This window comes from Erythrolamprus reginae, chromosome 2 (genome assembly GCF_031021105.1).
Source record: "Erythrolamprus reginae isolate rEryReg1 chromosome 2, rEryReg1.hap1, whole genome shotgun sequence".
Classification (NCBI taxonomy): Eukaryota; Metazoa; Chordata; class Lepidosauria; order Squamata; family Dipsadidae; genus Erythrolamprus; species Erythrolamprus reginae.
The window spans coordinates 190,860,258-190,886,511 of NC_091951.1; the positions used below are offsets into that span (position 1 = coordinate 190,860,258).

A 26,254-nucleotide genomic window follows, 5' to 3' on the forward strand; every position below is an offset into this window, starting at 1 on the left:
TCTGGGAGTTGAAGCTCAGGGGCCTCCAACCTTGGCAGCGTTAAGCCCGAAGGACTTCAACACCCATAATTTTGAGAGTTGAAGCCTGAAGGGCTTCAACTCCCAGAATTATGGGGGTTGAAGTCCTTCGGGCTTAACGCTGCCAAGGTTGGAGACCCCTGCCCTATAAAGGGCAAGGAGCAGATGCAACACCACAAAAGCAGATGCACCAGGCCCGTGGAAGGGGCAGCGGGGGAGAGCCGGTAAGCTTACTCGTCGCCTCAAAAAATCCCTACCTAGGTTATGCGGGAGCCTTCTAAAACGGACGAGCGGCGACGCCTCAGCAATGCAAGAAAGGGACCGGCTTCTTCCTCCGACCAAACGCTCCGGGGATGTGGCAAGGCGGCTGCCTACTCGGCGAACGCAAACCCTTCCCTGGGAGGAGCAGCAGCGGGAGCGGGCGGAGCGTGAGGGCTGTCCCCGCTCGGGCAACAACAACAAAAAAAGAGCCCCCCCAACCCCGCCGCGCGTCACCTTTCCGCGAGGAGGGCGCGACGCCACCGCGATCACCGTACCTGGGGAGCCCATGAGAGAGGCTGGGATCGAAGAGCGGCCGGATGTAGGAGTTCAGCTAAGCTGCGAATCAGAAACTGCAAAGGGGAGAAGAGAGGAGGCGGGTTAAATAGAGGCCGTGAGGAGGAGGAGGAGGCGCGGGGAAGGAGAGGGCGTGCGTATATTTATAGTTGGCGCGGAGGCGCCCTGCTATGAGGGGACCCGGGTGAAACCCTTCGCCCAAGGAGGCTTGCTTTCGCCTCCCCCCTCCCTCTCCTGCGTCGTGGAGTCCTTGGAGTACCCAGGTTGGGTAAATGAAACGTCTGCAAGCAAACCGAGCACCAAGGGCCCTCTCAGCTCAATTCTGAGTTGCAAATATTGCCTCTGATTGGCACTTCTCCTGATTGTGAATGAAGAAACTAGGCATTGCCGTAAGTGGGGAAAAAAGATCCCCTTTCCCCGTTTCCAGTAAATGCTATCGAGTTCAAGATAGCTTGTTCCTGGTAAAAAGCTACATTGACTAGCATTGAATCGGCCACACTAAATAGATGGCTTCACTTGGGTTGACTGGATGTGCGGAGGAATATGGACTTAAATCAAATTCCAAACACTTTCCATCCAATTTGATTCTATTACAATATTTCTCTTCAAGATCCTCCAGGAGGCTATGGAGCTAATAACAACAAGCATCACAATGAGTACATCGGAATGGGGCCAAGTACTCTTGGCCATCTCTTCCACATGTGTTTTCATTCGGTGTAACCCAGTGTTTCTCAATTATTTTCTGTTAAACCCCCCCCCCCCAAAGAAGTAAATATTTTGCCCCTCCCCAGCTCTCCGCCTGGACGATTTTGCAATATTCAGCACATTTTAGCTGAAAGTGACATCTTAATTTATTTGGCTTCATGTTGTCCACTGCCAACATTTTTAGACACAGTAAACATACCGGTCTTTCCTTGTCTGCCATTATAGTCATGGTGAAGCCAAGCGCTACATACACTTCATCAGATTTCCTCCTCTTAGTTTTCAGGACTTACATTTGTCTCATTATCTCCGTCTCTCTCCTTTCTTTTCATCCCTCTTAAATATTTTCCCCTGGCGTCGCTTAAGAGTTTGTGATATGCACTTTGTATCTCCTACTATGTGCTGTGTCCTATGGTTCAGTGCAAAAAAACCCTACTCCCTGCAGCAAAAAAAAGAGCACATTCCCCGGGGTCATGCGCCCACCCTGGCATTGCTCTGCGCACCACCAGGGCCCCCTACCCTACTATTTGAGAAACACTGGTGTAACACGAAGCAAGGCTTTTGAATGAAGCAGGACTAAGCTAGGAGGTCACCACAGAGTCAAAAGTTAATCTTTTGGAATTCATACTAACCAATCACAGAATCAGAAATAATTATTTCTTAAATAAGCCACAGTTAGAGTTAGTTATTGCATAAAACCATAAATAGTGATCACGGTGGCTGAATTCACACCACATGCTAAATTAAAACCAAATGGGTGATCTAATCATAGCATATGTTGACTTTCATGTGCCCATGATTCCTCTTTTCAATAAGTGGGCATTTTTATGAAGGAATTTTACCACATAAAATCTGTTTTTTGAATTTGGGAATTAATGATGCCAAATTATTTAGATATTGTATGACTGGTACATTGCAATGAAACAAGGAGCTCCAAACAATCCCTTTAAATTGGGGAGAGACACATGGGATTCAGTATAGGAAATTTACAGTGCAAAGGCAAAGCAATTCTTCCTGGGACAATAAACTTTCTAATTATACATAAGTGGATGCTGAATAACTAGTCCTGACTGGCTCAAAAACTCTGAATCAAGGTAGACAACTGAATCAAAAGTTCAAATGAGTGTGTTCACTATGAACAGGGAAAGTTCCTTGTTTTCATTAGGAAAACAACTGAAAATAAAAAAGCGAAAACAATAGTACTACAGTGGAACCCCGACATAAGAGCTGCTCTACTTAAGAGCAACTCGAGATAAGAGCTGGGAGGGGAGAGATATTTTTGTTCTACTTACAAGCCCAAATTCGAGATACAAGCGCCAAGGAGCTGTCTCCTGAAGCCAAACGCTAACTTCCGCGTTCGGCTTCAGGAGACAGCTGCGAAGCGGCGCGCGTGTTTTAAAAGGTTGCAGCCGGCCTGGGGGGCTCGGTGGGGTGCTTGCAGCTTTCTTTCTTGCTCTTTTTCTTTCTCTCTTTTACCTTCCCTTCCTCTATTTCTTCTTTTCTTTCTCCTTCCCACCTTCTACCCTCCCTCCCTCCTTTCACTCATTCCTCTCTTACTCTCCCCTTTCATAAGTTTCCTTGCTTCCTTCCTCTGTTCCTGTCCCTTCCCCCTTTCTTTCTTTCTTTCTTTCTCTTTTTCTTTCTCTCTTTTACCTTCCCTTCCTCTATTTCTTCTTTTCTTTCTCCTTCCCACCTTCTTCCCTCCCTCCCTCCCTTCACTCATTCCTCTCTTACTCTCCCCTTTCATAAGTTTCCTTGCTTCCTTCCTCTGTTCCTGTCCCTTCCCTCTTTCCTTCCTTCCTTCCCACCCTCCGTCCATTCATTCACCCATTCCTCTCTTGATCGCTTAAAGCCGGTCCCTGGTGCAAAAAGGGTTGGGGACCTCTGTCCTACAGGATTGGGTGGCAGAGAAGTTGAACATATGTAAATTTAAAAATTTAAGAAAGTTTACAAGTTAAGTGAAAGAAACTTCATTATTCATTTATATGTACATGTACATTTCTTCATTAAAAACATGTCTTTCTGCATAATTTAGACTAACTTTGTGAGTTTTTTGAGGGCTGGAACCAATTAAAATTATTTACATTAATTCCTATGGGGAAAAGTCGTTCGAGATAAGAGCTGCTCGACTTAAGAGCCCAGGTCCGGAACGAATTAAACTCGTATCTCGAGGTACCACTGTATAGTGTATACCGTTTTAGTTGCCAGATTTCTAAATTGGAGCTCTAGGCCTGGGGGGGGGGGTCAGTCAGTTATTCTATGAGAAATGATTGTAAATTCTTTAAGGACTGGGGGGGAAAATTGGGAAGGAGGTGTATTGCTAATATTTCTCAAGCATGCAATTGTGCAAACTGGATGGGAACCACTTTGCTCCTCTGGCATGAAATTAAAAGCCAGTCATCAGAAGGGACAAAATTGGGGAGAGGTAAAGCGAAGTCCTTCAGAGGGAAGAGGTTTCCAATCCAAACTTTGAACTTTAAAGAGCATCTTGTGGCATCATATTCTCGTCAAGGATTGAGTTGTTCCAGAAATAGTTACTATAGTGGGTGCAACCAGTCACAAGGCACCTATTTTTTTTTAGGCTGCAAACTTGACAGTTTGCTCCTTGCTACGCCCACAGCCTCCAGGGATGTTCCTTAGTGATCCTGATGTAGTATACTTCCCTCCTCCTCTCCTTTTTCTTCCTTAGCACAAGGGCACCCTTCCAAGGAAACACTGGACAGCAGCAGATTTCCACCATTTTAACTTAAATTCTTAAATGCCTCTGGGTCCCAGAGCATTCTTATAAATAAAGATAAGCTGGTGCTTTGATTTCCAGAATGCATTTCCATTAAAAGCTAAGGCAGGGAGGCTAGTGGGATTCACACCACGATAACAAATTCCAGCCTTTGGAAATTTTAGCCGCCCACTTGGCTTTTTGGGTAGATTCATGAGGAATTAATTTCATCAGTGGTTACCAAACGAAATGACTGTAGAAGTACTTCATAGGTAGCATCAGAGGCAGTGTTGTCTCAATATGCCAGCCGTAATTCGCCTTTATGAGAAGAAACTGCCAAACTGATCGAGCAATAGCTGCTCCTATGATTTTAATTTGCAAATTGAATCCTATAATGCAAACAGAATGTGTCTCTACAAATCCTTTTTCTGCTCTGATGAGGAGGAGGGGAACAGTACGGAAAGCAAAACACAGCACAAAAAGGTCCTGCATAGACGTGAATCCTATAGAACCCTCCACACGTTGCTTGCATGTGTTAATGCAAACGCATCTCTTTGATTGGGTACCTTGATAATGGGAAGCAGTCAGAGAAAATAGCCATGTTACCATATAGACTCAGAAAAGGTTTCATCTATGGACCTCCTTCCCAGGGTTTCTCTTCATTCCTTTACTGGGCGTTCTAAAACAGGGGTTTCCAACCTTGGAATGCGCTGGCTGAAGAATTCTGGGAGTTGAAGTCCAAATATCTTCAAGTCGCAAAGGTTGGGAAACACTGCTCTAAAAGACCACACCATGTTGTGGTGACCCTCCAGGGAATTTGGCCACAAGAGTCTCAAAGCCCTTCTGTGGCTGCCTTATCAATATTACTACCTAGGAAAGCCAACTTCTCAGAATTTATTTTAGAATCTGGATTTGGGCATCTGCAAGTCAGATGAAGTTTGGATTGCAGGAGGCAAGATGGAACAAGACAGAGTGATCGCTCAACAACAAAGCAACTTATTGCATCTTTCTGCAATAAAGGCCCTCTGGATATCTTTAGTCCTGTACTCAGCATAAGTTCAGGAGTGTCAAAATCCCATGTGATGTTAAATCCTGACAAATAGGTTAAAGTAACTTACTGATTTGTATGGTGATTAAATGCAGCTTCTCTAATTTGGCATTGTTCTGATGTGTTTTATTATAACGGCCTGTCAGCTCCCCATCAGCATGCCAAGGTGGACAGGGGGGTGAGAAGTTGCCAAGCCAATATATAGTTGGACAGCACCTGATTTGGGAAAGCTGGTCATAAATAAGGGACTCTAATTACCAAATAAGAATTTAGGCCAAAAGGTAATGGGGCAGGGGAGAGATCATAAAAAGTAACTGTTCCCTGTTTAACCTCATACCATAAACATAATGAAGAATAAAGGGCTTGTAAAGTATTTTTGGTGCTGTATTATCTAAGAGTGAACTTCTCTTAAATGGCACTGCTTATGTTGCCTTCACCTGAAGTGGCACCTTCACATAGGTGTTAAATAAGTGCTGAGAATAACTTTTATCACCCAGAGATAGTTGTGTTTCAAAGATGGTATTCAGCAATCCAGACCAATCCAGGAGGAGGGAAATTAATTTTAGAGCAGAGTGGAAGGCTCTCTTTCTAAGATCACCTTTCCACCATTCCAAGGCACCTCCAGCATTACCTTCACTTTGTATGCTTCAGGACATTATACTGTGACAGATGGATTTCACGTGGATATTTGACCAGCAGATGGCCTTACTGCATAAGAGCAGCAGGAAGGTGCTGAAAGGTTCTAGGAACTGAAACAGGGCATTCATAGCCCAGTTGGTTGCTGGTTTGGATGAAGAAAATGTATTTGTCACAAAATTATCATGGGGCCAATCTTGAAAGTTACGGAGTGCCACGAGTGTGTATCTATATTCCTTGATCTGGAACTTGCCTCCAGAAGTTGCGGATGCTCCAACACTGAAAGTTTTAACTAGAATTGGACAAACGTTTGTCTAAAATAGTATAGGGCAGTGATGGTGAACATTTTTTTCCTTGGGTACCGAAAGTGTGCAGGTGCGCGCTATTGCATGTGCATGCCCCCACCAATTCAATGCCCCCATGTGCCCTACCCTCCTGCGCATGTGTGCATGACATCCCCCCACTCATTTCCTGGCTTCTGGTGGGCCTGGTAGGCCTGTTTTTTGCCCTCCCCAGGCTCTAGAAGCTTTCTTGGAGCCTGAGGAGGCTGAAAACGCCCTCCCCTGTCCCCTGGAGGCACTCCGAAGGCTGAAAATGCTTTCCCAGAACTGCCGCATGAGCCAAAAAATGGCTGGCACAACGGCTGCACACTGGAATTGAGCTAGGGCAACGGCTCATGTACTGGCAGCTATGGCTCCGTGTGCCACATAGGACACGTGTGCCCTAGATTCGCCATCACGGGTATAGGGTTTCTGCTTGAACAGAGGGTTGGACTGGAAAAAGTGCAAGGTCCCTTCCAAATCTGTTATTCTGTTAACTCCCCCAGGTGTGTCGGCGTTCAGAAACTCCAGAAATTCTGGAGGGCATCATATATATTAGTATATGGTACATAGTCTACTACATAGGGTTGCTGCCAACTAAATGGAATGGCAACCTAAGGTATATAAGGACTCATAATAAAAGCCTGAGTCTCTGACTGGTTAAGCACATTTCACTAAATGAAAACCAAATACGTATAACATAGCGTAATGTGCACAGCCATTCAAAGTCTTAATACAGTGGTACCTCTACCTAAGAATGCCACTACTTACAAACTTTTCTAGATAAGATTTTTTTGCCTCTTCTCAATAATCATTTTCTACTTACAAACCCGAGCTTCCAAAACTGTAACCGGAAAAGGCAGGGAGAAGCCACCATGGGGCCTCTCTAGGAATCTCCTGGAAGGAAACAGGCCAGAAAAGGCAGGAAGAAGCCTCTGTGGGGCATCTCTAGGAATCTCCTGGGAAGAAACAGGGCCGGAAAAAGGCAGGGAGAAACCTCCGTGGGGCCTCTCTAGGAATCTCCTGGGAGGAAACAGTGCCAGAAAAGGTGAGGAAAAGCCTCTGTGGGGCTTTTAGGAATCTCCTGGGAGGAAATAGGTTCAGAAAAGGCAGGGAGAAACCTCAGTGGGTCCTCTCTAGGAATCTCCTGGGAGGAAACAGGGCCAGAAAGGCGGAGAGGCAACTGGTTCATATTTAGGACTGTTACTGTGTCTCAAGGTCATGTGATCCCCCTTTGCAACCTTCTGACAAGCAAAGTCAATGCAGAAGCCATATTAAAAACTAGGTTTCTAATTATCAACTGCAATGAATCATTGCCGTGGCAAAAAAGATCATAAAATGGGACAAAACTCAACAAATGTCTCACTTAACAATAGAAATGTTGGGTTCAATTGTGGTCGTAAGTCGAGGACTACCTGTGTTATATAAATCCAGAAAACACTTAACTCAATAACCCAGGTAAACAGTGAGAAAACCCAGTCATTGTGTTGCTTAAACAGTCAGCATACTTTGTAAACCATGACTTATAATTTAGCCAGTTAAGCAAATACAGTGATCCCTCTATTATCGCGAGGGTTCCGTTCCAAGACCCCTCGCGATAATCGATTTTTCGCGATGTAGGGTTGCGGAAGTAAAAACACCATCTGCCCATGCGCGCCCTTTTTTCTATGGCCGCGCATGCGTAGATGGTGGAGTTTGCGTTCCCCGCCGCCCACGCAAAGGGGAAACCCCGATTCGGCTCCTCGCTGCTGCTGCGCTACCGAGCAGATCAGCTGCTGGGCGGCCGAAGGAACCTTCCCTGGGTCTTCCCCCTCTTGCTGGCGGGCGGGCGAGCGGCGGGCATCAGCGAGGAGCCGGGGTTTCCCCTTTGCGTGGGCGGCCAGGAAGACCCGGGTTGGTGGTTCGGGGGGTGCTGGGAAGCCCCCAGGCCGGCTGCGACCTTTTAAAACAGCCGCGCCGCTTCCCAGCTGACTCCCGAAGCCAAACCCGGAAATGGTTTTTTTTTTAATTAATATTTTTTTAAAAATCGCGATATAGCGTTTCGCGAAGATCGAGATCACGAAACTCGAGGGATCACTGTAGTATGTATTCAGTAGGCTATAGTTCAGCAAACCATAGCTTAAGTTGATGTATAAATCTAGTTTCTCATTAGAGTTCATCCTAAAATGAATCACAACATGGCTTAAGCAAAATGTGAAAAACATTTTGGTGGCAGAGGCACCTTCTCAATATATGCAAATATGGACAACTGGGAGGGGGTGGGCAGATAACAATGTCACTGGAGAAATGCCAAAACTTACATATGCAGTGATACTTACAAACTTAATTCGTTCCATGACCAGGTTCTTAAGTAGAAAAGTTTGTAAGAAGCAATTTTTCCTATAGGAATCAATGTAAAAGCAAATAATGTGTGCGATTGGAGAAACCACAGGGAGGGTGGAGGCCCCGTTTCCTCCCAGGAGATTCCTAGAGAGGCCCCACAGAGGCTTCTCTATGCCTTTTCTGGCCCTGTTTCCTCTCAGGATATTCCTAGAGAGGCCCCACGGATGTTTCTCTGTGCCTTTTCCGGTTACAGTTTTAGCGGCTCAGGTTTGTAAGTGGAAAATGGTTCCTGAGAAGAGGCAAAAAAATCTTGAACACCCGGTTCTTATCTAGAGAAGTTTGTAAGTAGAGGCGTTTTTAGGTAGAGGTACCACCATAACTGCAAACAGACATGTAACTGTGGCTCTCACATGGTGAAATTACTATGCCTGGATTATCATTTTGGCATGGTTGTGGTTTATCCAATTCTGCTAAGGTTTGGCATTTCCCAAATATTCTTCTTTGGATAGAATGTACTCTCATCTTATACAATTGTTTGGGATGGCAGATTAGTGCTTATGTTCTTATAAATGCTGCAAAATGTTCCTAGTAATTGCAAATGTATACATTATTTGAACAATAAGCAAATTCTGTACTGTATATGTGGCCATCCACATATACAGTTATATTTATCTATACACACACACACACACACACACACACACACACACACACATATATATATACTCATATATGCATACTATATATGTGGCTATAAAGTATCCTATATATACTGTATACATATATAAAATTCTACATCAATAGATTAATAGTGGGCATATATAAAAAAGTCAAGATAGTGACTGTGACAGATTAATGAAGCCCCAATTCCTTTTTACGTAGTCTTGTGTATGACATTTACAAAGCAGGTGGTGGCTACAACTGTGCAACCATAGCCGCTATTTTGACTATTTTTACTTTGCACTATGAATGCCCCGATCCATAATCGGAGCCCAGCTTCATGAATTTCAACAAAGAGAAACATACCAATTAATCATCTATCAATTCAGCTATCAGTCTTGACTCCAAACAGGTGAATCACCTTTTATACTTTTGAAAGTTGGCATGTATTTATTTACCTGTACATTATATCCTGACAAATCAATTTTAAGAATACAGTAGTTGCAAAGGAGCTACACAGATCGAATGGGGGGGGGACGACACAGAAATGTACAGCCATATTGTTTGGTATCAGGCAAGCATCATTCTCTCTCACACACACGCAGACACACAGACAGAGACGGAGACACATACACCAGGAGGATTTCTAAGAACTTGCCTTGAAATGTAAGCCACTCAACAGAATCCAAAATGTAGTTTCTGTAATTCTCTATCAGCATATTTGTAAATATCTCTGACTGCACCAATTATCGTACTTAAAAGCCAGTCCTATCCATCTAATGATTAACCCAAAAGGGTAAGGAACAGAATCCAATGTTTTTAAGTGACATTTATATAATTCTAGAGGCTGCTGGGTTCTTCAATGAAATCTGAAGTGGGAAAATTTATCTGAATGGTAGATGTTGATTTTTCCCCGTCTTGTCATTGCAGTATGCAGCCACAGGAAAATATTAGATGCTTTTCAGCTGTTATGCAGTGGTAATGAAGTTCCTCAAACCTGGCCTGGATGGAGCATCAAAATGTATGCAAATGAAATATGCTTTAGGCAGTTTTGGAGATATCAGCATATGTAGCTCTTTGTGTGGCACAGAAGTTGATGCTAAAATGGCAGAGTAGCTAAAAATAAGATAAACAGAACACAGCCAGCCACAATCCAACAGTTTTTAAAAAAAGATTTTGGTGGATTCGAACACCACTTTTATATATTTTATATATATATATAAAACAATATGTCCTTTCTGATCTGCTCATACTTTTCAAAATCAAACCTGCCTTTAGTTCGATTTACTTCCTCTTAAAAATATACAAAAATTTAAACAAATTACAACTGCAAATAAATTATCTAGCCCTCAAACAGGTTAACAGGCTGCCTATTCACATACTGTTCATACCCTGCATGTCATCATAGACATATATATTTATTCCAGTTTAGCAAAAGCTTTTTTGATGGAAAACCATTTCATTTGCCGCAAGGGGATGGGTACTTCCAGAGTTAGTACTGTGCAAACAACTTTGTATATAGAAAAAGACATAGCCTAATCTATTTTACGAATTGCTCAAGAATTGCAAACATTTAAATAGCAGATCTTTGATTAAAAAGCAGCTGGGTTGTCTTCCATTTTGGAGCTAGACAAGGTCCCAATTCTCCTAGACAGAATTCCTCACCTTGTCATGTACTGAAAGGACAGCCACTGCATTGTTTTCTTGTCCTGGAAAATCCCGTCCCTTGTTGTTGCTATTGGATAACGGGTATGGGGGCAGACAGCAGAATGGGTGACAAAACATGGTTTGCCATCTCTATGCAGAGCTTTCACTAGGGACCAAACTATTATTCTTTGGTGCTGTAGTACAGGGGCCCTATATGGCAAACCGGGGGTCTGTGATATTTGCCGTCAAACATTTGGAGGATATAAAGTTGTCTGTGCCCTGGAACAATGCAGTGTCCACTTGTGGAACTCACCCAGACAAATAAAAACACAGCCATCAGTTATTTGGATGGGAGTGATTCTTTAAAAATAAAGCAGCCTACAGAGTCACCTGCATTTGGCAACAAACCCAGTGTAACAGCCCTGCTTCTAAAAGCCCTCCACCTTCCCAGTTCAACTCTACCCCAAGAGAATTTGACAGGACTAAACATATAGCTTCTGCTCATTTACAAAAAGCATGCATCACTACACAACAAATGCAACCTCAACTCCAACCGCAAACCTAATTCCTGTCTACACTACTGTATTTTCTCAAGTCATCAAGACGGAGGGAGGGGAGGGCAAGGTGGTAACTCTCCTGAATTCAGTACCCTTTGTGAGCACATTACAGGCAGCCTTTCAGACATGTTTTAACAAACACGGCCCAATCAATGAAAAAGTCCTCAGCTTGGAAATGTAATCTGTATTGTCCAGGAAGAAAAGGAAAATTCAGCATCTCTTTGCTTATCCTGGCTAGAGCTGACCTCTACTCTTATCACCATTAAGCTCTGCTCACTATTGGACACTTAACTAAAAAACCCCCACGAAAGTGACCTTGGGCAACAGCAGACCTTACATTTCAAGGAATCTCACATGTATAATAATAAAATAATAATAACACCAAAGAAAAATCTCTTTCAGATTTCATCCCTGAAAGAGAGGAGGAAGGCAAGCTTTTACATGGCACAGAACTTGTTATTGTGTGGTTGGGAATAATGCAATAATTGTAGGGAGGTAGAAAAAACAGGTGGGCTATTTGGGAGTGGGATAGGTGTTAATTATTATTTTTTTAAAATTATCCTCCTCCTCCCCTTTCAATTTGTGGAGAAAAGCTGCCAGTTACAAGAGGAGAATATGAGTGTGTGTGTTTGTATGTATGTGTGTGTGTATGTATGTATGTATGTACGCATGCATGCATGCATGTATATATGTCTTTCAAGGTTGAACATTGGTAGTCTCTGAGCTTTGCTGTCATTTTACAGGCATTTAAGTAACTTTTTAACTGCATTTAATGCTTTAAAAGATTACAGGTTGTAGCAATGAAACATCTACAAAATGAAAGCCAAGCTCAGAGACCATCAACAACCAACAAAACTGCCAGGTTTTTACAAAGCTATTCAATAGCAGCTATGAAAGACTAGGCCCAATAGCCTCCGAGTCACAAGGAGAGATATGGAACAAAGAGAGGAGGAGGGGGCTTGGGACCAGAAACAAATGGCTCCAGGAAAAAGGAGGGGGGGACTGTCAAATTTCTTTGCCACCCTCCGGATCCAAATCAAATCTATATTCTCATCTCCCACATACCCTAGATATACCTGCCCAAATCCCAAACCCCATTTTCTAGGACTTCTCCACCACCTTCAAGAGCCTCATATAATGCACAGCAGGGGAGGCTGAACCTTTTCTCCCATCCCTTAACACAAGGAGAGAAAAGGTGGACACTTAGGTTCATGCTTGCTCGACCAATAATGCTGCAAAAAATAATCCCTCTGCCATCCTGAGAGGCAGGAGGGGGAGGGCAACCTTTGCTCACCTGCCGGCTCACCTGCACAGGGTTTTGTTAGGAGGCTTGACAGATAGATCCAATAGACATCTCTGTGGGTAAATCGTTACCTAAAAACACCCTGGTGCGCGCGGGTATGATGGTGTCTGTGCCCGCAATTCCCCTAAAAGTCCTTCCCCCCCCCCACTAAAACAAGCTACCATGCCCCCCCCTCAACACATAAACCATCCTTTAGGCAACACCCCTGCTGCAAAGCCAGCTGACAACACACAAAGAAGGGACTGACTGCTGCAGCTGCTGTGGCGGTTGCCTCTGAATATGCAGATGGCCTTTGATCAATGCGCCACATTAGGAGGATGAGGATGAGGATCACCCTTAAAAAAAAAAAATGCCCGAAATGAAAAGGAGAGTCGTCCAGCCAACCGAGCCAAAGCACAAAACCCAGCCACCCCTCTTTTGCACGCACCCCATTTCCAACCCCCTTCCTCCTAGCTCCTCATGCTCCCAGAATTTTTCTTTTGGGGGTTGGTTTAAAGGCATCCCTTATTTTGCAACCGGCGCTCCCCCCTGCACGGCACCCACCATAGCGGAACATCCAAAGGTGGCAGGAACGGTCCATCCATCGAAGCTGCAGCTGCTGCGTGCGAAGAACGAACGACGTCGAGGCAAAAGGAAAAAAGGGGATGGTAGTGTGGCGGGGGTGGAAGAGACGGGACGCGGGTAGGCGAGTGAGGCAACCAGGACGCCGAGGCTTTGAGTAAACGGGGGGGTTGACGAGACGACCTATGGCGTGTCCGGGAACGCGTGCCGGTGCCGCCGCTCTGCTCAAGGTCTCCCTCCCCGCCAAGCAGCTGCAGCAGCAGCCATCGCCGGGCGCGTCACGTGGAGGCGATTGTTGCTGGCATGACGGCCATAGCCATAGCAACCACGCGCCGGGATGGCGGCTTCAGCTTTCTCTTGGCGCAAAGACAAGGCCGCGGCCGCCAGTGCCGCGCCGCTCGCGGTTCCCTCTCCCCCCCTCCATTCCCGCCTTCTTGCTTTGGTTGCCATTTGAGAGGCTGGAGGGGGGGGGGGGAGATTCAAGCTCTAGGCTCGAGCGGCAGTTATTCCGGAGTTAGGCCGCTCCCCGTCCAGGTTCTCCTCCTCCACCCACCCCATTGCTTGAAAGCAAATGAAGAGGGGGGGGGGGGGGTTAGTAGGTCAAGTGCAACGAAGTTCCAGGGACGTTTGGTTGGGATTTCGCTTTTTACAGCTAAGGGACGCAGGCCTCCCATAGAGCTGTGCTTTGGGGGGGGGGGGGGGGGCTCAAAAATCAGTCGCATGGTGGTCTCATGTAGTTTGTACTTTATGGATTGCTAATATGATCGGAGCCTTAAGAACAGCCAGAATCTTCACATACATTAATTAGAGCCAGAACCCCCACAGGGCATGACCTTGTGACTGGAATAATTACCTCATGATTCTTGACAAATGTATCCTTTATGTACAACTGAGTGCATATGCACCAAAGACAAATTCCTTGTGTGTCCCATCACACTTGGTCAATAAAAGAATTCTATTCTAATTTAAATTCCGAATAAAGTGGGAAGCAGAGATGGCGGGCAGGCAATAAGAACAAGGGTCTCCAATTTGCAAATACAGTACTGTACTCAAATTTATTTTCTTTTAACTGCAAGAATCCTTATCTGCAATAAAGATGTAAACTCACATGTTCAGGATTGAGGTCACTGTTCACTCCCCCTCCAGTTGGTAGACTTTACACAACAGAAATCTTATAAACCTGAAATTGTTGACTCCTTCCATAATGGATTATCAGTTTATCATTTCCCTATTGAAGATGTGAGAGAGGCATGGACCATAACACTTTATTCAGGGCTGGGTAGCAATTCCTAAGCTGGAGCAAGATTCAAATAGTTGATGCAGAGGAGAATCATGCTCCATTTTCATTATCAAATCATTTTTATGCTTACAATAACAAAGAACTAAAAACAAGGGCTATAATTGTATCCCAAGGAATCTAGGCATGTATGTCCACTTCCAAGCAAATTCAGGTTCTAAGTTCATAAAGCTCCACGGAAGAGCAATTTGGCAAAGATCCCAGGGCAACAAATACTTATCTTGCTGATAAGCCTGCTTGATAAAGCAGTTAAACAAAAGGAAGAGTGTCTGCTTTCTTGATCTTGCTATACCAAGTGGTGCTTAGGATCAAGGAAAAATGGAAAGAAATTATGGAATATTGGAATTGCAGACTAAAGTTAGATCAAATACCTGTGGGGGGAAAAATCTGTTCTTGCATCAATCATAATTGGAGTCTTTAGAACATTATCTAAAGCAGTGTTTCCCAACCTTTTTTGAGCCGCGGCACATTATTCACATTTACAAAATCCTGGGGAACATTGAGCGGGGGGGGGGGGGGGGGGGAAGGGAAGTTTGGACAAAAAAAATATCTCCCTCCCTTTCGCTCTATTTCTCTCTCTCTCTCTCCCTCTTTCTCTCCCTTCCTTCCTCTTTCTTTCCCTCTCTCTCTCCATCCCTCTTTGTTTCTCCCTTCGTTCCTCTCTTTTTTGCTCCGGGCGGGGCGCTGCAGCTGCCGGAAAACGTGGAAGGCGCAAAGAAGGAAGCTCAGCTTTCCGGTCTCACAACTTTTTGCTCTTCGCACTCTCAGCAAAAAGTTGCAAGACCAGAAGCTGAGCTTCCTTCTTCGCGGCACACCTGACCATGTCTCGCGGCACACTAGTGTGCCGCGGCACACTGGTTGGGAAACACTGATCTAAAGGACTTCTTCAATATATGGATATAATGAATTTATCAGATTTGAACACCCTTTTTACCAAAAGTCACCCTGCTTGAAACCGCAGAGATTCTTACATGCTACCCTAATAATTCTTAGGTCCTTGGTTGAGACTTGAATTATTAAGTTTTAACTGACTTTAATTGCAAATTACCCACATATTATAATAATAATAATAATAATAATAATAATAATAATAATAATAATAATAATAATAACAACAACAACAACAATAATAATAGCAATTCAGTTTAGGAATCTTGCATCTCAAAAGATTAGTGGATTGAAATGATCTTAATCCTTTTGGATAGAGACTGACTGACACTCAACTGTTATAATAATACTAATAGACAGATAAGGATTTGAAGGATTGTTATTGTATGCAGTCTCAGTTAATGATAGAAGTCTCATCTGCAAATGGAGTTTCGCAAGACTATAAACTGTTGATCAGTTTTCTATAGGAACTGTGAAACTTAGATAATTAAACAAGCAATTAAAAAGCATGAATCCTGCCAAATTCTTTATAAATCAAGTCAGCTTGGAACAAATCTCCTGCTAGTGAAGGGGTTTACAGTTTCATTTCAAATTAACCCTGGTTGGTCTGGCCAAAATCATAACATTCTTGTCTTAAGTGATTCCCCCCCTCCCCCAAGCTTGGATATTTCCCCTTTCCCAAAGTTCAGAACTGGGCTAAGTAAAAATAATTGACATAATTTCAATTCAGAAAACTGTGAATGGCCGAGGAAAGTCTTTTATTCTTTCACTGAAACATGGAGTTCATCCTTCTACCCTGCTAGGTTAGCAGTATACAACAGCACAGCTGGGCACTTCATACAGACAACTTTTGGTTCAATAATTTATTTTTAGCCATACAAGAATAAACCAGAAATACACATTGTATACAATTACAAAACACTGAAAGAGGTTGGAAGGAAGACAACCCCACAGCATAAATGTATCTCCATGGCACGGCCTTTAGTGTGCTGGGAGTTGAAATGACTTCAGTCCCAACACATCAGTAATGAGCAGAAGGAGAAAACATTAAAAAGCATAAAGTATCCCCCATGTTTCAGGTCCAGAGCAGCAAATTGAGTAGCACTGTACCCCGAACCATAGCTAGAGTTTCCAGGTAGGTAATATTGGCCCTCAATGTTGCTGAACTGTAATTCCCAGCATTCCTCATAAATGATCATAGAGGGCTGGAGTTATTGGGAGTTATAGTTCAGAGACAGCTGGAGTGTGATAGCTCCTCCGTGCTGCTAGGACAGCTACTAGAGAAAGCAAGATCTCTTAATCAGGCCAACAATAAATGAATAATGATAATTTATCCAATTCCTTGTCTGTATGCATTCCTCATTGCACTAGAGGAAATATTTAGTTTATCCAGTTCCTTGTCTGCATTCCTTGCTTTGGTAAATGAAGTATCTCTAAGAATTCCCATTCTAATGAATTAAAAGGGATATTGTTTTTAATGCATCTGTTAATTTATACCAGTTTCCTCCTTCACTTGAGGCGTTTTGATCAACCACTGAGACAGGCCATCTTCCCAAAATACATTGGTTTGCCAATTTGATATATATAGAAGAAACATATAGAGCCACTATGCATAGGCAGATAAATGCTGCTTCTCATAGTATCCTGAAAATGGGCATGATCCCCTCCCTACCCTATAACACTAAACAAAATAAATGAGGCTTGGTCTGATTCCCACTTCAACATGGAGGTGTTTATGATTGGATAGGGAGCCAGGGCTCTCTATGTGTTGCTGAACTCTCAATACTCCCTACTTTATTGGTCATGGTATTGATGCTGTTGCCAATTCACCAACATCTGAGGTTTGCTTTAATTTTTATGTTAAAGCTTTACAACCTAAATGGTAAGGACTTTCACCCTTACCATTTCTCAGCAGCTGTCAATTTTAATATTTTATGGTGGTAAATCACAGGTAGCCTAGACATGCCTTATATGCCCTTTTGTGGGTTATGTCCACTCTATAGAAACGTCCACCCAATAAAAATCCCTGTATAAATTACTCCGAAGATTAGAGTTACCCCAGAGATTAGAATTATTGTGTTTTTCTCCCAATCTCCCTCTGACAAGGGAGACTCAAAAAAGTTCTGCCGTATGCAGAACAGCATTTCAGACGATTATACTATTACTCAGTTTACTCTAAATTTATTTAGCAGGTGCAAAGAACCCCCCCCCCCAAAACGCTGCTTCAACTCTTATTCTCAACTATAAAAATGGAAGGAAAAAGGATGCATGAGAGCAATGAGCCTGAAATAATTTTTCTCATTAATTGCAACCTGTGGGGCACAAAGTTCAAAGAACCTGCAATTCTACATGGAAAAGAGCTTAAGGGATACTGGATTCAGTGCTGGGCTCTTTTCTTTAGCAGGAGAGATTTCTATTATTGACAACAGGAGTAGAATCAGAGCAAAACTATTCACAAGAATGGGGCACAGTGCAGTATTCCATTAAAAGTTGTGTATACGGGGATGGTAGAAAAGGTATACAACTGGCGCATGGCTTTGAAATGGGCAGTACAATGGGATATCGTAGGATACAATATTTGATTGTGTAAATGGGGAAGATTCCCTTCAACCCCCTTCTTCCAAGGCACAACTAACATCATATTGCATATTATTCTATTTCAACATTACCCTGCTCTAAATGACGGAACACTGGTACTATTTAACGGAAAGGAAGAAGTCAGTGTTTAGATAAATACCAGCCACTCCTCCTCCTCCTGCGTGGAAGGAGAAACAGCTCCCCAAAGCATTCGTAACCAGTTTCTTTGGTACTCTGGATCATTTCTCACCTCAGCAGAAGATCAGAGTTAAGGCACTTGGTTCAGCAGCCATCCCTCACACTTGCAAGAGTGGGACTCATCTGAAGTCAGTCCAGTTCCCCTGCTGACCTCAGAATAGCAGGATGAAAACTATCCTACTTACGGAGAATCGGGGGGCAGGGTGAGTGACAACTACAAAGGTGCTGAAAAGGTTTCGATTCGAGTCAACATGACATGCTGAAAAACTGCTAAGCAAATATATTGGTGACGAAGTCCAGAAAGCGCTTGGCATATTGTTCTGGATGCACTGTAGAGATCTCTGCACCAGCCTGTAAGGGGAAGACAAAGTGTAAACAGCTACCATAAATCAGCCCACTTAATTCTTAAAGCAGTATGGCATGGGCTGTGAATATTGGAAACACGGGGAATATAGCACCTGAATCCTAACTTCCATAGAGCCAATCAGGAGTTGTGCTTAAGGTGCTGTTCTAGAATTTTGGAGGTCTTGCATTGTAACCCTTGGTTAGGCATGAAAACCAGCTGGGTAATTTTGGCCTAGACACTTTCTCTAGCCCAACCGTGTCATAGAGTTCTTATTGTGGGGAAAATAGGAGGAAGGAGCATTAGGTATGAACACTGCCTTGAGTTGTACAAAATAAAGGTCAGCTATATATCTAAAACGAAAATGTACTGACAAGATGCTATTAAACATGCATATTCTCCACTGCAAATATTTCGGATCCAGTGGAACATCCCTCTTGCTTCTTCTCTTGAATACATTATATCTGCTCCTTGCCATCTTCCCCTCAAGGAAATGTCCTTGTACTTAAAAAATATAAAAGCCATTGCCCCAATGGTACAATAAAAATAACTCTTCTATGAATCGCCCACAGCGAGTAACATTTTTTTAAAAATCTATTTGGGATAATGCAGGTCTTTCTGCCACTGACATAGTTTCTCCACTTCATTTCCTTGCTTCTAGTCTGTAGCTACAAAATTCACATTGGTTGTATTCTTCAGGACACAACCACTCTTTGATTTAAGAATCTAGATAAAAAGTATCAAGAGCTAGCCTAAAACAACAAATTCTCAGTTTCAGCCTGTCCCCACTCCACGGGATAGTCACCATGCACTGCCAATGGCTATGCTAGTTGGGATCTGTTGCTCTCTCATAATTAGAGATTCTAAATTCCTGCTGCATAGAGCAAGACACTGGAGTAGCTCCTAGGAAAGGTCATAACTATGCCTTCTATATCCCACAGTGATGATACAGTATAACCAACTTGAGAGGGACAGCCTTGGTCATTCACTTACTCAGAAGGAGAAAGTAACGCTGAAGCAGGAAAAGAGTAACTATTTGGGGCAGAAATAATGGTCATGGGAAGGGAAGGATAGAGGCTAATTAATAATAATAATAATAATAATAATAATAATAATAATAATAATAATAATAAATCAGATTTGTATGCCGCCCCTCTCCGAAAACTCGGGGCGGCTAGGTGCTGGCCAGGTAATCAAAATCATGGGCTCCCTTCTTAGCATTATTTAATCATCATAACAGATAAGATGGCAAGCCAAACTCACCCCATGCTTGACTGTCTTAGCTGCGTGGGCAGCCTTCTTCTTGGCATCATACTGGGTGAGGATGTCTATGAGGCCCATGAAGTAAACTTCTTTTTGGGGACTATCTGGAAAAGTAAGGGAAAACAGTGAGGGATATATATGATGCCATATTTTGCTTATACCCCGCTTCCATGCAAATATCCGTAGACAAACTAAAAAGGTGAATAACAATGACAACAACCCCCCCCCCACGCCCAGAAAATACTTAAGCAAAAAGAGTGGTTAATACAGGGTTGAGGCAGGATAAAAGATATTCCTTTCCTCAATCAAAATACATGTATAGCAAACCAATCCTGAGTAATTAATTTGAGCAATCACAATCTTTACGTTCACATGCTGATCTAAAACCTTAATCAAGTTTATGTATACTTTTCTCTATCTTTACTTCTGTGTAATCTGCATTGCAAATTCAAACCCATAGCAATATGCAAACATTCTGGCTATTAAACTTACTCTCTTTCCCTGAAGCTGATATCCAGATCTGATAAAGATGGACTCAGCACCACTCCCTTCCATAAATAAAGAGGTTACCAAAGTTGGTGCACTGAAGAAAGACCATCCTGGTACAAATAGTTAAATGCAGATAGTCCTTGACTTATGACTACAGTTGAACCCAAAATTTATGCTATTAAGCAAGACAGATGTCAAGTGAGTTTTGCCCTATGTCCTACTTTTCTTGTCAGTTTTTACATGAATCACTACAGTTGTTAAGTTAGCAACTTGCTTGTTGAGTGAATCTGGCTTCCCCATTAACTTTGCTTGTCAGAAGGTCACAAAACTGCAATCATCATAAATATGAGCCACTTGTCAAGTGGCTGAATTTTGATCAGGTGACCATAAGGATGGTACAATAGTTGTGAGAAAAACTGTCAAAAATCACTTTTTTCAATGAATGGTTGTTGAGAACATATAAAACAAGTCACAGGCACAGAGAAAATCTATCTATCTATCTATCTATCTATCTATCTATCTATCTATCTATCTATCTATCTATCTATCTATATACCTACCTACCTACCTACCTACCTACATACATACATACATACATACATATCTGATTTTTATGTCACCCTTCTCCTTAGACTCAGGGCGGCTTACAAGATGTTAGCAATAGCACTTTTTAACAGAGCCAGCATATTGCCCCCACAATCCTGGTCCTCATTTTACCCATCTCGGAAGGATAAAAGGCTGAGTCAACCTTGAGCCAGTGATGAGATTTGAATCGCTGACCTACAGATCTACTCTTGAGGCTCTTGAGAGGACTGATGTTGCAGCATACAACTTTGATATTATAGCTAATAGAATCCTTTTATGAGTTTGATGGAGCCTTTCCTAAACTACCAGTCTAGAAACTCTGGAGTACAACGCCCCAAAATGCCCATTCAGCAACACCTTTGACTGAGCAGCTGAAAATTACAAGAGCTGTAGTACAACTTACTTGGAGGGTGCCAGCTTAAGATAGAGTAGTCTAGTATTTTGGAATAACAAAGGGAACTCCTTCACAAAACCTGGTTATCTTTTGTGTACACTTTTCAAGATTGTAAGCTAGGAGGAGATTGCAGTGCTTGATATTTATTGTATGCACTGATTATATTATGCATTTAAGTAAGGCTTACATTTTTTAAGCTAACCCCAAACCTTGGAGTCCTAGCTAGTTTATCATTCCAAGGGCGGATGGATTAATTATTTGACTCAATGAAAGGCTGTTTCTGATATTTCTGGACTGTAATCACCTATGACAGAGAAAAATAAAATAAAAGCACTGACTTCTGTACTCTGGAGTGTTCTCTGGAGCTGACTAAAGGCAAAAAAAATCTTGATAAACTAAAGGAGTATCGCAAATTATAGTAAATATCATGACACAGAGTCTGGTGTACAAAATGCTGCAATAAACTAATTAAAAGGCCTGAAGGCATTTCTCTATCCATTTAAACACCCATTTAATAAAACGTTTGTTCTATCCACACTTACTTTCAGCACTCTTAGTGGCATAGACATCAATATAAGGGTCAAAGTCACCAGGCTCCAACGGTTTGTGGGAGTTCAGATAACTGCCAATGCCCTCGGGATATGTTCCATATGAGCCCACAGGTGCTCCTGCCTCACTCTCTCCATCTTCCTCTTCCTCTTTTATGTCTTCCTCTTCTTCTTGTTCAGCTCGCTGTACATCATGGATACCCAACAGAAGGCTATAGTCCATAATCTTTAGCTGCACTAGGAACTGAAGAAACAAACACAATAGTGAGTGTTCTGGTACAAGCTCAACTTTTCCCAGTCAGATAACTCAGCACAATAAGATATCCCAGATAATTTTATTACAGGAATTCTCACAATAACTGACAGTTATGATGTGATTCTTCTGCAGTATAATCTTTCCCATTGTGCAGGTAAAAAGAGGTTGAATTGACCCAGGCTCTAGGTGGAGCATCTACATGCTGGCTGGCTTATTGAAAGAGTGAAGACAAAGACCCTCTGGAATGTTCTCTCCAATTACCCCTCATCCCGAGTCAGAGCCAATAGGAATACACAAATGTGGTCACATGTAGAACTACATTACCCAGAGTGCAATTTCACTACATTTCCCCATATGCAACATCTTAAAGAGACATGCCTAAATACAGTCCAACTATCTCTGTCTCTGGGAACAGCACAGTGAGATTGGCCAGGAGGTGTACGTGTTTGTCTCATCATCCATTCCAAGTGAAAGTCCCACAACACACACTCCATATTCCATATATTATAAAATTGCTAAGATTTTTATCCCTTCATGCTCTTTTGCATTTGTGCAAGCTTCTGTCTGTGTCCTTTCCATTATATTTTACTTGAAGACTATCACAATGCTTAAGATCCCATGATCCCTTAATGGGGAGAATGGAGAGGTCATTTCAATAAACTCTTGACTGCTGCTCTTCTGTAGTATCGCAACAATTCCTTCAGTGACTAAAGCAGTTCCCCTCACCAAACATATATAGCCAACCTAGCAGGAAATACTGCTTTGACATATAGCAAGCTGCAGTTTCAGAAGGAAAGGTACTTAATTCAGTAAGGTACTGTTTACCCTGGAGGGGACTGCATTCTAAAGAATTGGATATGTAGCCTATGGGGAATTGTAGAGTTGAATGTCCTCACTGAGACTCTTTTATTAGCTTAGACCGAGGTAGTCTCTGGTCTTTCTTCTTCGACTTAACAGCCTTGCAATAGTTATTCATTCTCCCATATTTTTCTATTCAAGGACTAAAGAGAGATGCTTTCCTTGACTCTTCAGGACAATAGGCAAAAGGACAGAAAAGATACATTTTTTTTAATGAACAACTCCCCTGTTTAAATGCAACAACTGATTTTAGTGAGAGCTTATAGGTTTTCATAACTTAATTGTTATCACTGTTCTTCTTAATATGTATATCCAAGCACTTAGGGGGCTTTACTGATGGGTAGGTTCAAAAATAACAAACACATCATACTTTGATAATTCTTGCATGTCCCTTCTGGATCTATGTGATCAAAAAAGAATGATTAAAATGCCACAAGGAACTCCCCAGGTTGAAAAAGATATCTATAACCTTCAGCTGTATGATCAATGTGTGTTTTCCAACAAGCCCACATTAAAACCATGCTTCTACCTTTAGGAGGCATCAATCACAACAGTCATTCTATTCGTGTTTTAGAGGTACGTCTGTAGCTAGTTTTGGGTGCTCCAGAACATGTTTTGGGTGCTCCATGGAAACCATCATTCAATTTCCCAAATGTCTGTAAGGGGGGACGTAATGTCACAAATGCCCAATCTGCAAATTTGGTGACCCTGTTCTCTATCAACCTGTGGTTTATTTTTTCCTAGGCAAGTGAGCAACTTTACAAATAGTGCAATTTGTGCTACACAGATCTCCCATGTTTATTCTTTAACAATACCCCAGGAGTCTATAAGGAACCCAAGGTTATTTGGGGAAATAAAAAAATGTTCAGCATTAGTTGTTTGCATCACAATTTAAAAAATTGCATAGAGTTAAAATAAAGGTTTTTTTTTAAGTAGAATAATCTGAAAGGGAGATATCCATGGGCATGCTAACATCAAGGACAGAATTAAGAATCTAAGATGGAACCAATATATCTGGGCAGATGGTATTATTGGCTTGCCTGAGACTTCCCTGCAAACTTTGCAGGCAACAAAGCAACTGAATTTCATCCAAACACAGTTTGCTATTTCAGCATCTCAAAGATTAGACCTGAGATCTTAACTCTCAAGTGTTGTGAAAACCCATTCTTCAATCGAGGATAACTCATATTAATTTTCTATTCTGGATTGTGAGGATTCACAGCAATACACAACCATAAAGTGGATCAGTGCAATCTACCTTTGTATGCCTAACACCTTTGTAATTTGTATACCAGGATTTATGACTCAATATGTCCGGTGCTGTAATTCATGTAATGTACTGCACTTAAAACATAACGGTATGAATATAATTAAATGTTATTGACATTTTTTGCTGTTGTTAGTGTTGTTGGTTTCTTTTGTTTTACCAATTTAATTTTATGTTTATTAGAATATATAAACAAAGTTCTTTTCAATTAGAATATTAGTCTGATTTAAAGACTTAAGACTTTATCCTTTTTTCTGCATTAAAAATTGACTTCAAGAAAAGAGGGGTAATTGTAACCCCTAATATGTGTTTAAATGTTTGTAAGTCTGTATGTCTTTTTTATTCAAAATCAATAAAGTTTATTTAAAAAAAACATAGCCTGTTTTAATTACCAAAAATCAGTTCAAGAATATATCACGTTATTTTCCTTGCTCTGGCCTTATTACATTTTGAAATAACCTGGTAACAAGACCAGTTTGCTTGGACTCAAAATCTCCAAAATCAGCCGGAGGTAAACTGATTATTAACCTGGTATCTTAACTGACAAATACACCTTAAACCACCATGTTGTGTCATGTTAAAAGTTTAACACTCAAGCTATCATGAAGGTATACATTCATCTAACAGCTGTGACAGCAAAATCAGAATTTACCCTGAATTCAAAGAAGCATAAAAGCAATTTTCCTGCCTTTAAAGGAAGTCCAGGTTTAATCTAAAGATGGCATGTGCTGGGGGGGGGGAGGGAGGACTCCCCCTTTGGCAACCTGTTCCTATGATTAATTGCTTTGGCTGTTCAAACCAGTGGGCCCACTTTCCAAATGGAATGCATCCAGCTTTAATTCTCAGACTTGAGCCCTTTTCTATAACTGGAATGATTAATATTTTTTAAACAAGCCTTTCCCCCCCATCCTGTGGAATCAGAAAAAACAAAAAACGAACCCAATCTCTCTCAAGAGTATTGGCACAATGGCACTTACAAAGATCAGGCAAAGGCAACATAATTGCAATGAAAAGAAGTTAAAGAACTATCTGAAACTCAGAAATGGGATACATATTAGGTCAACCTGGTTTCAGGAACCAGAAGCTGGGGTTCTTTTTTGAAGATTTGCTTCCATTGCTCAAAAGATATAAACTGTCTTCCAAGACTGTGCCCCCCAACATTGTGGGCACAAGGGACCAGGTCCATGGAGAGAGGTTTTTCCATGGACCAGGAGGGATGTGTTTTTGTGTGCTGCGTACATTCCACAGATGGAGCTTCACTTGTTTGCGTGACCCAGTTTCTGGCCTGTCGGGGACTGGTGCCAGTCCACAAACCAGGGGTTGGGGACCCCTAAGAGAAACAAAAGCACAGAAGATTCCTCCACAAGCAAACATTTGACATTTATCGAGTGTTTACTTGGTCAAACATTTGGGTGATTCCATAAAATTATTATTGAATTATAATCCAATAACACTAAAAGGAATTAATTTATACTTATAGCATATGACAGATCTAAGACTAAGACTGAAAAGTCCAGAAAAATCTCTGTTAAGGTACCATTTGAAACCCTGGAATTTTTTAAAGTAGAAACCTCTCAGATCACAGTTCATGTTTTAAACCAGGTTATTAAGCAGTCATAGTGAAAAAGAATCATAGAGTGGGAAGGGCGTTTAAATCCATTGAATCCAAACTTGTTCAAAGTGCAGGAATTTAAATTAAAGCAACTCCAACAAATGAGAGCCAGTATGGCCTAGTGCAGTGATGGCGAACCTATGGCACGGGTGCCAGAGGTGGCACGCGCAGTTATATCTGCTGGCACGTGAGACGTTTCCGTAGCTCCAACGTGCATGTGTTTGCCGTCCAGTTGATTTTTGGTTTGCACGGAGCCTGGGGATGGCGAAACATGAGCCTACCGGGCCCACCAGAAGTTGGGAAACAGGCTGTTTCCGGTCTCCAGAGGCCTCCGGGGTTTGGTAGAGGAAGCTGTTTTTGCTCTTCCCAGGCACTGAATTATGGACATGGGCACTCACGCATGTGCGATAGCATGCACGCACTCTCTTTCGGCACCCGAGGATTTATTAGATTTGTATGCCGATTTAGATTTATTAGATTTTTATGCCGCCCCTCTCCGAAGACTCGGGGCGGAAAAAAGGTTTGCCATCAGTGGTCTAGTGATTGAGGTTCCAGGCTAGAAAGGGCGTTGGCTTATCTGAGATGCCCATTCTCATAAGTTGGAGCTAGCATTCAGATAGGGTTGTCCTCATCC

The 26,254-nt window shown here is 42.3% G+C and overlaps 2 protein-coding genes across 6 annotated transcripts in view; both read right to left on the reverse strand.

The window, feature by feature from the left end:
- The window catches only part of DTX3 (deltex E3 ubiquitin ligase 3), a 30,392-nt gene extending 16,789 nt beyond the window's left edge, over positions 1 to 13,603 (reverse strand). The window contains exons 1-2 of one of the 5 annotated variants that reach the window (XM_070740918.1): positions 13,028 to 13,603; positions 555 to 629 (exon numbers count right to left, since the gene is read on the reverse strand). In XM_070740918.1, coding sequence (XP_070597019.1) covers positions 555 to 567 — 13 coding nt within the window. In that variant the 5' untranslated portion in view covers positions 568 to 629; positions 13,028 to 13,603. Of the gene's footprint in view, positions 1 to 275; positions 754 to 13,027 lie in introns of those variants that run through there. The other 4 variants (XM_070740915.1, XM_070740917.1, XM_070740919.1 and 1 more) reach the window with 4 other exon arrangements.
- A 2,368-nt stretch (positions 13,604 to 15,971) lies between these two features.
- The window catches only part of PIP4K2C (phosphatidylinositol-5-phosphate 4-kinase type 2 gamma), a 57,384-nt gene continuing 47,101 nt past the window's right edge, over positions 15,972 to 26,254 (reverse strand). Inside the window, exons 8-10 of the mRNA XM_070740940.1 lie at positions 21,622 to 21,871; positions 19,612 to 19,715; positions 15,972 to 18,356 (exon numbers count right to left, since the gene is read on the reverse strand). Of these exons, the coding sequence (XP_070597041.1) occupies positions 18,276 to 18,356; positions 19,612 to 19,715; positions 21,622 to 21,871 (435 nt within the window). The 3' untranslated portion in view covers positions 15,972 to 18,275. The remainder of the gene's footprint in view (positions 18,357 to 19,611; positions 19,716 to 21,621; positions 21,872 to 26,254) is intronic.